The sequence below is a fragment of the Cebus imitator genome, unplaced genomic scaffold (assembly GCF_001604975.1).
Source record: "Cebus imitator isolate Cc_AM_T3 unplaced genomic scaffold, Cebus_imitator-1.0 Scaffold9, whole genome shotgun sequence".
In the NCBI taxonomy this organism is placed as follows: Eukaryota; Metazoa; Chordata; class Mammalia; order Primates; family Cebidae; genus Cebus; species Cebus imitator.
In genome coordinates, this window is record NW_016107324.1 from 7,245,329 (window position 1) to 7,259,415 (window position 14,087).

At 35.4% G+C, this 14,087-nt stretch overlaps 1 protein-coding gene across 2 annotated transcripts in view; it reads left to right on the forward strand.

The window, feature by feature from the left end:
- The window catches only part of SECISBP2L (SECIS binding protein 2 like), a 56,859-nt gene that overhangs the window by 1,905 nt on the left and 40,867 nt on the right, over positions 1-14,087 (forward strand). For both annotated transcript variants that reach the window (XM_017544958.1, XM_017544962.2), the window contains exons 2-4: positions 5,742-5,920; positions 7,704-8,028; positions 10,316-10,451. In XM_017544958.1, the coding sequence (XP_017400447.1) occupies positions 5,742-5,920; positions 7,704-8,028; positions 10,316-10,451 (640 nt within the window). The remainder of the gene's footprint in view (positions 1-5,741; positions 5,921-7,703; positions 8,029-10,315; positions 10,452-14,087) is intronic.

Here is a 14,087-nt window from a genome sequence, read left to right on the forward strand (position 1 = left end):
AGGTTTTCTGTTGACTTTTTTTTTCCTTTCAGTACCTCTTACCTCTTCCCCAACCTAACCCTAAATGAAAGAATAATTTGAAAATCCTCCACTTCCCTATACACTCAGAAAATAGTTCTAGAAAAGTGATGTCTTCGCCTAGTTTATGTGATAGGCAGTTAATTCAAGGGTCCATGAATGACCTGGAAGGAGTGTGCTTCATTATATGCCTTTTTCTAGGGCAAGACTCCATTATTTTCATCATATTCTCAAAGGATGGCTAAGAACCATTAACTTAATGGTAGATTAGGGACTGAGATTTCTCAATTTTGTGGAATTTTTGATTCTTTATACCATAAAGTCATGTAATGGCTTTTCCAGGATATTTGGACTATACTTTTGTATTTCTGCTATTGAAGTGAATTTAGGTAGGTAAAAGTCATTGAAAAGTATATGTAATACATGCCAATTTCCATTTTTCCTCAAATAACTTTTTTGTCCCTTTAGACCAGTGTTGACATACTCAATTTCTCTGAATCCCTACAGCATTGAAACTTACTTATTATAGTATCGTAGTAGTTCGCAATTTATAGAAGTTTGATTTTTAAAAAATAGTACTTAATAGACTTTCTGCATTTTATCTTAACCTAATTAAATGCTTGTGTACTTTACAAGTGTAACTTTAAAAAAAAAAAGTTTTTTTTTTGCCTGAAGGCATTCATGTTCTTGTGAATTACCTTTTTTTGATACATAAAATCTTTTTATAGAAAAGGTAAATTGGATGTGTGCTGATCAAGATGATAAAAAGTTGCTAGGAATACAATGCTAGATGGATAATCTTAATTGCAGTAATGATCATTTGAAAGAATGTTACAACTAGAAGAAAATCTCAGGAGTATCCTCTGTCAGCACTCTCTTCTGTGTAGGGTATTCTCTGTATATCTAAAAAGCTAGCTTAATTTTAACTGCCAGACTTAGATGTTCTAAGAAGATGCGTTGCTTGGTATATAAGGCATTTTTTCCCCTAAAAACAAAAAAAGCTTGCATAAAGAGATGCGAAGAATAAATCATGGAGTTCATTTTGTTTATAAAGACTTACTGCTTGTATTTTTACAAAATTCATTGAGATCTTAAAAAATAAACAATGGGCTTAGAAGTGACAGAACACGTGAGGTTTACAGTCTCTGTTATCACAAATAAATGTTGGCTTAATTTTTAGTACATTAGCATTAAATAGTTCTTTTAAAAGACTATACAAAATTACTGGTTATTGATGTCTTTAATTTTTGGAAAAACTAATGAATACATACTAGTTCATGCAACATGCTTTTTACCAGTAAGGATACAGATTGTCTGGCTTTTCATTGTTTCCTTTAAATAATTTATAAACTTTTAATAATGTCAGTACCCCAAATGAAATGTATTCTGAATAAGTTATCTTAAAATGTTTGTTATTCAGTAATACTTATAGTTGGCCCTTACGTAAGGATATAAGTAAATGACTTGTCTTGCCAGACTTAAAAAATAATATGTTTATAATAAAAATAAAGCATTAATATATACATATTCAAATTTAAGGAAAATATCATTTGGAAATTTTAAAAGTTTTTTTGTTTTTTGTTTTTTGTTTTTTTTTTTGAGATGGAGTCTCATTCTGTCACCCAGGCTGGAATGCAATGGCACTATCTTGGCTTACTGCAACCTCTGCCTCCCTGGTTCAAGCGATTCTCCTGCCTCATCCTTCCGAGTAGCTGGGATTACAGGTGTGCACCACCATACCCAGCTAATTTTTGTATTTTTAGTAGAGACGGGGTTTCACCATGTTGGCCAGGCTGTTCTTGAACTTCTGACCGCAGGTGATCCACCCACAGCAGCCTCCCAAAGTGGTGGGATTACAGGCGTGAACCACCACACCTGGCCAAAAAGATGTTTTCAAGCTCTTAGGTCATTTTCGAGCACAAACTCTTAGAAATAAGAGTTAGAAAAATAGAATGATAGGTTATTGAACTCTTAGAAAAATAGAATGATAGGTTATTGAAAATGTATTAATAGTAAAATACCACATACGAAAAACCAATGGGGCCCAGCATGGTTGTATATACCTGTAGTCCCAGCTGCTAAGGAGGCTAAGGCAGGGGCATCGCTGGACCCTAGCCAGGTGTTCTGGACTGTAGTGTGCTATATGGATCAGGTGTCTGCACTAAGTGCAGCATCAATGTGATGACCTCTCTGGAGTGGGAAAACTCCAGGTTGCCTAAGGAAGGGTGAACTGGCCCAGGTCAGAAATGGAGCATGTAGAAACTCTGGTGCTGATCAGTAGTGAGATCACACCTGTGAATAGCCACTGTACTCGAGCTTGGACAACATAGTGGGACCCTGTCTCTAAAAGAAAAACAAAAAAACTAAAACCTTTGGGATGTGGCTGAAGCCATGCTCTGAGGCAAATGCATAGTCATAAATGCCTTCATGATTAAACAGTTTACCAGGAAAATAAAAATTAAGCATCCAAAGCAGGAAGTTAGAGGAGAAACTCCATCAAATCAAGAGAGAGAATATAATTTAAAAACAAAGTAATAGATAATTCAGAAACTAATATTAAATCTAGAAAGCTGTTTTTTTAAAGTAACCATCAGATTTAACAAACATTAAGATTTGGAAAAAAAAGGGAAGTATGGGTAGCAAAGCATTCTGCCCAGTATGGGCAGAATATAAGTTAAATATTTTGATTTTTCTTCCTCATTATTGTCTGGAGTCTGCAAAACTTACACATACAAGTACTGTGGTTTGTTTTGGCATTTTAATCAGAAAACATCACAGCTAGTAGTTATCTCTTGAGCATTAATCATTTTGTCCCTTCAGAGGACATTTATGTTATCTTTTGCCATGAGATATAAAATAAAGTTTGAGATATCCTATTTTTACCTTAACATAGAAAGAATATGGAGGGTTTCCATGGTCATGTTTTTTGGGTGGGTGGTACATACTCTGGAGTTTCACAGTGGGAGAGTGTCTCGTTATGTTCCAGCTTCAGTTTTGATTTTAAGTGGGTGTCAGTTTTCTATTGCTTGATCTGGGAAAATTATTTGCATTCATCTGGAAGTTCCATCTCTGAGGAATTTAGTGTACATTTTCTGCCGATGCATTCCTTTGTAGTAATGTTTGCCCATTTTCCCTAACCCAGTGTAGCACAGTGCTCTTTCCATAATGTATACTCAATGCATGTTTGTTGAATTATATAGGCTCTCAATGATCTGAATGCATTTATCTAATAATATCTTTTAAATAATATTTTTGTTTCATACTCTGACGGATTCTTGAGTTTTATAGATTATTTTTGTCAAAAGCATTTTATTTAAAGACATTTGCCTTAATATACACAAAAAATGAGCATGAAACTGGTTAAATATTTTTACAAAGATGATTCTGAGACTGATTTTTTTCGTTAATTTGGAAAATTCTGAAAGACGAAGATAATTTTACTATATAGATAGTTGTGCTTTTTTGTGAAATAATACAAGAATGATTAGACTTTGTTAAGTGTAGTGTACATACATTTATTCCATATTTATTTCCTTTATGAAGACAACTCCCTGCTATGAAGTTTTTAATTCCTAAAAAAATAGATCTTGGTAAAAGTAGAGAGACTAAACAGAGAAATTCAAACTGAGAAATAACATTCTATAATATAACTAGTCTAGTTTTTCATACATTTTGTTATTCACTATTCAAGACATAGTTCTTTGATTTCTATACTAATATAATTAAAATATTGCCAGAATTTATTATTTATTTAACATGTTATCTATGTGGGCTTTATTATGTGGACTTTTTAGAATAGTTTGGGATCTTAAAAGAATGGTTTGGATCACTGCTTTTCATTGCTGAGAACAACAGATGCTACATTTTGATGTATATTACTGAAGGCCCCAAAGTCACAATAAACAGCTTTTGAAACCTTACAGAGTTGTAGCTATAGGAGAAAGTTTGCCAGTCTGTTCCTACTAGTGACATCTTCTGTTTGTGCAGCTGTTGACTATTGCAGCTTCTCTCTCTCTCTCTCTTTTTTTTTTTTTTCTAAAAACAAAGGATCATTTTAGTGTTTCTGAGTTTTATTGTTGAACTCTGATATCTAGAATTGCTCTTAGAACAGAAACCAATACAAACTTTAATATTTAAAAGCACATACTGTGTATATATACAGACATTAGTTTTAAATTATACATAATACCCTGTAAATAGTAGGTTGCCTAAGTTTATAAAACTTTTTTTTTATAAAGTACAAATGAAGTGGGGTGTAAAAATTGTTTGCAACTTTTGACCTGAGCAAGAATTTGAATTTGTTGCTACCAAAGTCATTTATGAGTTGACATTTTTTGGTGGGGAGAGGTCAGGAAAAGTATTATTTTAAAATTATTTATTTATAATTAGTATGGTTAAGACTGATAATTTGATGTACCCATGTACCTTCCTGAAAAAAAAAAAAAACCTGAATGTCTACTAGCTCAGATTTATAAAACTGCTCAGTGAGTTTATCATATGCCGAAAAGGACTTTCTGAATTTTAAAAGAAACCCTGGCCAGGCTCATGCCTGTAATCCCAGCACTTTGGGAGGCCAAGGTGGAAGGATCAGTTTAGCCCAGAAGTTCAAGACCAGCCTGGGAAACATGGCAAAACCCCATCTCTACATTAAAAAGTTTGCTGGGCATGATGATGTGTGCCTGTAATCCCCATGACTTCAGAGACAGACGGGAGAATCACTTGAGTCCAAGAGATTGAGGCTGCAATGAGCCATGATCACACCACTGCACCCCACCCCAACTCCACCCTGTGACAGAGTGAGACCCTGTCTCAAAAAAAAAAAAAAAAAAGAAATCCTAAAAATTACATTTTTAGTACAGTTAAAATGTGATTTCAGTTTCTTTTTATCTTTTTTTTGCCCCTGCCCCACCCAGTTTCTTTTCTTACGCATATATGTGAACTTTATAAAGCAAGCTTCCATTATCTTTGCATTATTGCTCTAACATTTATTGGTTTGATATATTGTGTCTTATATAAGTTAAGCCTGGGTTCTAATGAATATCACAGAATGAACAGTACTAGCTTGTATCATTAGAGTTTGAAGATGTTTTTGCCTGTTATGTTAAACTTTAAGTAAGCTAAAATGGATTACATACCTTGGATTACTTTAGTTTACTCAGATGTGTACTGGGAAACTGAAGTACTCATATTTTCCCCAGTTTAATTGTGAAATTTTTTTCTTCTTAAGTATTTTTTCATCTTAGACGTTTTCTTTTCTTTTAATTTAATGATACTAATTTCCAGAAGTGAACATAGACAATTTTTAAGACTATGGAAACAAATATAGAGTAATAATTACCCTTCAGAATTTTGTTTGATTTTTCCCCCTAACAAAATGAGTTAAAAACACATTGTTTTGTCTGAAGAGCTACATTTCTTACTGCCAACTTTATTTTTAGTCACTGAGGTATGCATCTGTGTTCTCTTGATTGTTTTTAACAGTTTTAATTACATTGAAATGTAACAGTTTATTTATTTTCCTTATTTGATGGCTTTGTCTAAGTAACTTGATCATTCTTCAGTTATTTTAAAAGTGACATTGCTCTTCCTTTTGGATGTTTTAGGAATGCTGAGAAGAGAGCTAATTACTGTTTATAAAAACTGACTCTTCTGTTGTTGAGTTCTGAATTTGTATTAAGTTCCTTGCTTGTTTGTTATTAATGTATTCTACCTTCTCTTTGAAGAATGTCAAGCTGTCGGCTGAGGTAGAGCCATTTATTCCCCAGAAGAAGAGTCCTGATACATTTATGATCCCTATGGCTCTCCCAAATGATAATGGAAGTGTTTCTGGTGTAGAACCAACTCCAATTCCCAGCTACCTGATTACTTGTTACCCATTTGTGCAGGAAAACCAGTCCAATAGGTAATTTGTTTATTTTTATTTTTTGTGGGGGTGGCTATAAAAGTTGACAAAGTACACTTAATATTTTCCTTTTGCAACTTTTAGACATTAACCATTTCTCTTATTAAGAGGAGTAAATAAAATGGTACAGAAATTCGGAAATTGTTAACATGGATTCGTTTCTCATTTTTTCTAAGAGAGAACCGAATTCTTAGGCTATGTCTCCTTCAGTAAGTCATTGAAATTTATTTAAAGTAAGTCAGCTCGAAGAAGAAATAAAATATTCAGAAGTGAACAAAAACCTTTTTATGAGATTAAACATCTAATCTCATAGTTGCCAAGACAGTCTCTGGTGTAAGAAGAAAATACCAAGCAATAGTCCTTAACTTTGAAGCTGTCATGGTTAGCATATATTTATATTTCTAGACTCAAATGTTAGTTTAAATTTATGTTTATTTTATTGCTGTATAAAAGTACTTTCAGCCTTTTTCAAGTTATGTCATACAGAAAATTTTGTTTGTCTACGACTATAAATGGATGAGGCAGCTGGTGACTGGCTGTAGGCTCTGTCATCCCTGAGGGCTGAGGCAATCAATATTTCCACACATCTGTAAACCATTGTTGCATACTAGTGTACCAGTGCACATTCTTTGAGAAATTGTGGATGTATGGTATATAAGGTCATTCAGCTACTTTCTCAAATACTAATTATTCAAGTTAATATTCTGAGACTCTTAATAGTCTTGAGGGTTGGACAAATAGTAGAAACTAAGGAATCATTTTCAATTGAAGTTAGCATTATATTAAATATCCTTGTCTATATTGGATAATGTGCAAGCTGATTCATTAAACTAAATTTAATAGTAATATTTTTCTATTTGAAAAAATGGCCAGGTATACAGTATGATAAACTTAATTGGTTTTCTTTATTTACCAAATAACTTTTGTGAATTGTTATGAATTGTAATGAATAAACAAGTCAACAGATTATTTAAAAAATATTTTTAGGAATATGACAGTGAACTATTTTGCTTTGTCGTGAGAGTAATGAGGAAAAGCTCTGTGCTTCAACTCCGTACTCCCTAGGACCCCATATTGATCAGCAGGAACCTTTGGTAAGGGGGTGCTGGGACAGGAAGAATTTTGCTAGTGTTTTATTTGAATTGCATTAGAAGAAGCTCCAAGGCTGGCAATGTTAGTGGGCAGACTTGCCTCTTCTCTTCTTTCACTTGGACTTAGAGCCTGCTTCTATTGCCAGGAGGGGAGCCAGGAAAAGAGCTGGACTTGGCCAAGTGATTAGGGGAGTATGAGAGGAAGAGTAGGAGGCTCTGGGATTGAGCTGAAGAATGAGAGGTGAAGGAATTAAATCACCCTATGTATAGATCACCTTACACAATGGTCACCTTAACTGTTCTTTACAGAAGGCTGTGACAATTGTCCTTGAATGGGAACTTCGGACTGCCATTGTTGGTAGATCCCAGTAGCTAGGTGTTTGACTTTTAGGCAGAAGTACCTTGAGGAAGGTTGAAGGTGAAGTTACAAATACTAGTGGTATGTGGAATACTGTAAAACCATCAGGTTGGGTTTGTTTATACTGTTGTTTAAATTGTTACTACATGAGCATAATGATCTCTGATTACAGCAAAGAAATGTATAAGGTGATGTTAGTTTTGTCTCCTTCCCCAAAATTATCATGAAGCCACTGTTCTGCACTGTTTTGTCTTTTAATGAGTTAAGAGATTTTGCTTTAGTAGTATTTTTAGACTTGTCAATAGATTTGTTCTTTTTTGATTTGGTTTTGCAGACAGTTTCCTTTATATAACAATGATATACGATGGCAACAACCGAATCCAAACCCTACTGGACCATACTTTGCCTACCCCATTATATCTGCTCAGCCACCGGTTTCTACAGAGTATACATATTATCAGCTGATGCCAGCACCATGTGCTCAGGTTATGGGTTTCTATCATCCTTTTCCTACACCTTACTCAAACACCTTTCAGGCTGCAAATACTGTAAATGCTATTACCACAGAATGCACTGAGCGTCCAAGTCAGCTTGGACAGGTCTTCCCGTTGTCCAGCCATCGAAGCAGAAACAGTAACAGAGGAACAGTGGTACCAAAAGTAAGTGTCTAGTTTCGGTTGGCTTTTAAATTTGATATTACTTATATTGGTATAAGTAATTTGCTACTTGAATTGATTGACCGTTAATGCTGAATTTACTATAAACTATATTGTTCACTGTTATAAAATGATAAAGGTTGTGTAATTATTAAGATAACTTTCTTTGTTTTGTTTATTCCTCGTTCTTGATTGTGATATGATTTGTAGTCATTTTCATGTTCCTTAAGAGAGTTTCACATAAGGCACACATATTTACAAATTATTTTATTTAGTGATAAAAATTGCCTGGTGACACCAGCATTTATAAGTGGTTATTGTGGATTTTGTGCTAGCTGTGTTGAATGGCTAATGCACTTAAAGATATTTCAGTTGGCCAGGTGCAGTGGCTCACACCTATAATCCCAGTGCTTTGGGAGGCTGAGGCAAGTGGGTCACTTTAGCCCAGGAGTCTGAGACCAGTCTGGGCAACGTGACAAAACCTCATCTCTACAAAAAATACAAAAATTAGCTAGGTATGTTAGTGCATGCCTGTAGCTCCAGCTACTTGGGAGGCTGAGGTGGGAAAACCACGAGCCCAGGAGATCAAGACTGCAGTGAGCTGAGATAGCACCACTACACTCTAGCCTGGGTGACAGAGTGACACCCTGTTGCAAAAAAAAAAACAAAAAAAAAACCACCCAAAAGATATATTTTCAGTCTTTTAAAAGTTAGCAGTAGACATTATGGAAAAGAACATTGGTGATTCATGAGATCCCTTCAACTTTATTGTTTCGAATCTGTGAATTTTTAGTAGGAATAGCACTTTGTTATTTAAGAGGTGCTTTGCTTTTATATAAACAAGAGTCTCCTAGACTGAAGAAAATGAAAGGTAAATATGTGGAACCACTTTTATTCAGTACCAGCCTTTTGACTAAGTAAAAAAGAAAAAAAGAAAGAAAAAGAAATGAAGGCTTTGAATCACAAGAGAATTAAGGTTTAATTTTAGTTAACTTTTTAACTTAAAAGGCCATTTTACAGTTGAAGCCTTATTGTCAAAGCTAATGAGCAGAAAAAACATGTTTCTAGTTAGCACTTTTGAGCTGATAGAAGAGGGACTTCTTAGACATACCTTACGAGTATATCATCCAGGCGTTGATGCTTTCCCTAGATTCCATTAGCCCACCTTCTTCAGTGAAGTCTTTGTTACCTCCTCATATAATTTGTAAAAATTGAGATACAAGCAGCAGAGGTTGCTTTGAAAAGCTTTTAGTTTTTGTTCATGGAACGGTTCTTGGTCAAGGAATATCCTTTTGGGAACTCAGAATGAAAAAACGTGTTAGAAATAAGATGATAGTATATAATGTCCAGAGGTTGAAGGAACATGATTTCTCAGAATACATTTTCAGCACTTCAGTTTAGGAAGTTCAAGAAGTTAAATTCTGATTTCTGTTGTGTAGGTTGCTATTAAATGATGAATAGTTACATTTTTAAAAGTAAAGGAAGAGATCAGTTTTTTAATATTGATCGATTGGCAGACTGTCGCTCTGTCAACTGGGCTGGAGTACAGTGGCGCATTCATAGCTCACAGTAATCTCAAATTTCTAGGCTCAAGTGATCCTCCTGTCTCATCTTCTTGGGTAGCTAGGACTCCCGCTGTATTTGTCTTTTTTTTTTTTTTTCTGACACTTTCCAGGCTCAAGTGATCCTCTCACTTCAGCCTCCCGCATAGCCGGGATTATAGGCATGAGCCACCACACCAGGCTAATTTTTTTTTTTTTTTTGGTGGAGATGGGGATCTCTCTATGTTGCCCATGCTGGTCCCAAACTCCTGACCTCAGGTGATCTTCCAGCCCAGGAGCCCAGGAGTTTGGGATTATAGGTGTGAACCACTGTGGTCTGCCGGGATCAGCTTTTTTGTATTTTCTTTCTGAACTCTGAAGTAGAAATCATTTTTCATGTCATTGCTCTTCTGAAACTAAAATTTCACTTTCGTATAAGATACTACCCTTTTAAAGAAATTTACAACCCCTTGTATGATATTAGTATACCCCTGCTATTATTTTTTGACTGAGAAGATAAAGAATACAAATAGCAATTAAAAATGAATTCATTTATTAATCATAGTGTGTTGTTATTTGAAAGTGTGTATAATACATTGGTTAGCCTGTTATGCTTTGCTGCAGATATTTCATGAAACCCTAATACTATTTCCTCATGGGAGCCATTTTGAAAATACACTTACATGTGTTTTGTAATAGATGTGTATTTTATAATGTTTCATACATTGAATTTTTTTTTTTTTAATCAGCAACAGCTTTTACAACAGCATATAAAAAGCAAAAGGCCCATGGTGAAAAATGTGGCTACTCAGAAAGAAACAAATGCAGCAGGTCCTGATAGTCGATCAAAAATTGTACTTCTGGTAGATGCTTCACAGCAAACTGGTAAGGCAAGGGTTCTTACATGTGCATCACTGATTTTTACCTGTTTTCATTCATTGACTTTATAATTGTGGTCTCTACCACTTGTCAGAATTGTAGACTTGCATCCTTTTATTTCTTCTGCCACTTTGTGATATTCTCTAGGGAAGGATAAAGCAATCTGTGTCCTTAATGTTCTTTGAATTTGCTTGCTGGCCTTATGTACAATTTTAGGTGGGGTTTAAGGTGTCCTATTCCTTTTGTAATAATGGACCAGTTCAGAAACCAGAGATGGAATTTTGCAGATACTATAGAAATTGGAGGAACTCGTTTAGGTTGAAATTAAAATTGCACTTATGCTTATAGCTAGATTAAAACCCTTTATAAAACATCCTAATATCCTATACATTGTTTTAGAAAGAACTTAGCAAGTTTTCTATGCCATATTTTATTGTAGATCTGAACGAAACTTACGTATGTCATGTATATCCTGTTAAACAAGTACAAATTTTGAACTAGTCAAATACATTTTTCCAGAAATGTTTAGAGGACTATATAGGCATTAATAAAAAAGCTTTCAACTGGTGGTAGACAAGCATTAGTATTCTTACAATGTTCTAGCTATTTTTTATAGTTTATATTGTGAAATTTCACTTTGTATCCTTGATCTGAGTTTATTATCTGTAGAGTAGATGTTTATCTTCTCTCACCCATAGTCATTGACATTAGTAAAAAATCTTTGTTAATGGTTCAAGGCCAAGATCAGATCCATTCAAAGGCACAACTGGCTTTTTTAAATCTCTGTACAGCCTCCATTCAAATGAGGTCCGAGTTGAAATGAATGAGATGACTTATACTTTTTAAATTCATGTTATACCTTTTCTTTCGGAGATCTGTTTATCTTTTTACAGTTGCTTAGATCCATTAGGAGCAGAGAAGGGATCTGAAAATCAGTTTTAAAAGTCTTGCTGATAGTACAGTCATTGTGTGGTTAAAGCATAAAGGCATGAAGCTTTGAGATTAACAGACTCTGACAGATACTTGGAGTGACTATGGAAAAGAATCACAATGTGATATACTACAAAGTTTTCTGGTGTGGTTTTCTCTAGTCACAGGGACCCATTTCTACGTGCTTTTAACCCCGGGAAGACTTTTCTTCTGATAATAAACTGGCATCAAGCAGAGATTGAATTAAATTATTATAGTTTATTAGGAATGTCTTTCCATTTGTAACAGACTTTTACATTTGAACACAAGGTCATGATTTAATAAGAGTTTATAATAAGATGGCTGGATCTAATATACAAAAGTTAATTGCATATCAATTCGCAACCCACAAACAAAATTTTACAAAAAGATGTTATTAACAATAACAGTAAAAAAGAGTGTTTCTGGAAATCTTAGAGAAGATGTATGGGACATACAGGCAAAAAATGGTAAGACTAGGCTGGGCGCAGTGGCTCATCCCTGTAACTCCAGCATTTTGGGAGGCTGAGATGGACAGATCACTTGAGGCCAGGAGTTTGAGACCACCCTGGTCAATATGGTGAAATCCCATCTCTACTAAAAAACATAAAAATCAGCCTGGTGTGGTGGCACAGGCCTGCTGTCCAGCTAATTGGGAGGCTGAGGTAGGAGAATCACTGGAACCTGGGTGGCGGAGGTTGCAGTGAATTAAAAAAAAAAAAAGAAAGAAAATGTTAAGTCTTTATTATGGGACATTAAGAAAAACCTAAATATCATGTTCAAAGTGATTTTTGGGAAACTTGATAAACTAATTCTAAAATAAGGGAACAGTGGTCTCAGAAGACCCAAGACATCCATGGAAAAGAACTTTTCCTCTAGATATGGAAACTTATAAAGTCATCTTAATTCCTTTAGGTTTATTTTATCAATGTAGTATACAAAAGTTGAACAGAACAGAGAGCCCAGAAACAAACCATACATATGTATAAAACACATATATGGAAAAAGACAGAGATAGCATTACTAATTTATACCCCATGCAAATCTATTTCAGATGGATTAAGGACTTAGGGAACCCAGTAGTAGAAGAAAATACAGGCAGATAACTTTATGACTGCAAGGAGGGAACTATTTCTAAAATTAAGAATTTCTATTTATTAAAAGTAAGTGAGGCTGGGCGCGGTGGCTCAAGCCTGTAATCCCAGCACTTTGGGAGGCCGAGGTGGGTGGATCACGAGGTCAAGAGATCAAGACCATCCTGGTCAACATGGTGAAATCCCGTCTCTACTAAAAATACAAAAAATTAGCTGGGCATGGTGGTGCGTGCCTGTAATCCCAGCTACTCAGGAGGCTGAGGCAGGAGAATTGCCTGAACCCAGGAGGCGGAGGTTGCGGTGAGCCGAGATCGCACCATTGCACTCCAGCCTGGGTAACGAGTGAAACTCCGTCTCAAAAAAAAAAAAAAAAAGAAAAAAAGTAAGTGAAAGAACAAGCCACAAGCTTGGAAAAGACTTTTACTGTGCATGTAACTGACAAAGGATTAGCATGAGATGTATGAAGAATTAATACGAACCAATAAGAGAATGATCCCACCCTATCCTTGGGGTCCGTGGAACACAGTGCTAGCAGGCTAAAACAGTTTTATAGGACTATAGGAATTTTTCTTTGGACCCAGTCATCTCATTTCTATGAATGTATCCAGATGGAGCCTCCCCCTAGAAAGAGAGGGGGCTATTTGATTAGAGATACATATAGCAGCAGTGCAGCAAAAGTACTGAAGCTTTCATAGTGTCCAGTAGTGGCAGGTAACAAGTCCCTCTTGGACACCACTCTAAGCACAGGACACCACTCAGTGGATAATGCGGAGCTATCTTATAATTATGAAGACTTGTCGTAACGTGACATCATATTAAGCAGAGCACAACTCAAAATGATATTAGTGTTGTATAAAGATTATGAATGGGCAGAAATGTGGAAAAAGGAAAACTTACAACTTGTTCAAAGAAGACTAAGGTTTTTTCTTTTTTTTTTTAGGATGTCGCTGCAATTATAATTTGTGAAATAAAAAATAAATACAATTCAATAGAAAAATGGCGGAAGTCAGATAATTCAAAAGTAATATTAATAAAAATGTCACAGAAGGGAAAACACTTGTGGCTAAAAGCATCAAAAAGAGAATCAGCCTCATACAAATTAAAACCCACAAAGAACATGAGCCACCTTTTTTTGTGGGGGGGACAGAGTCTCACTCTGTCACCTAGGCTGAAGTGCAATGGCATGATCTCGGTTCCCTTCATCTTCTGCCTCCAAGCTTAAGCAGTTCTCCTGCCTCAGCCTCCATTGCAGCTGGGATTATAGGCGTCTGCCCCCATGCCCGGCTAATTTTTTTTGTATTTTTAGTAGAGATGGGATTTCATCCTGGTGGCCAGGCTGTTCTCTAACTCCTGACCTCATGATCCACCCACCATGGCCTCCCAGAGTGCTGGGACTATAGGCATGAGCCACCATGCCAAGCCGAGCCACCTTTTTATACCCAACGGATTAGGTACAGTCTGGAAGATAATGTAAAGTATTTAATGAATGTATGGATCATGGGGGTATATTTTACTGTTGGAGTATAACTATCTTTTAAGTACCTTTGAAAATGATTTGGCATTACATTGTGGGGTAGCTAGAAAACAATGGTTATAAAAA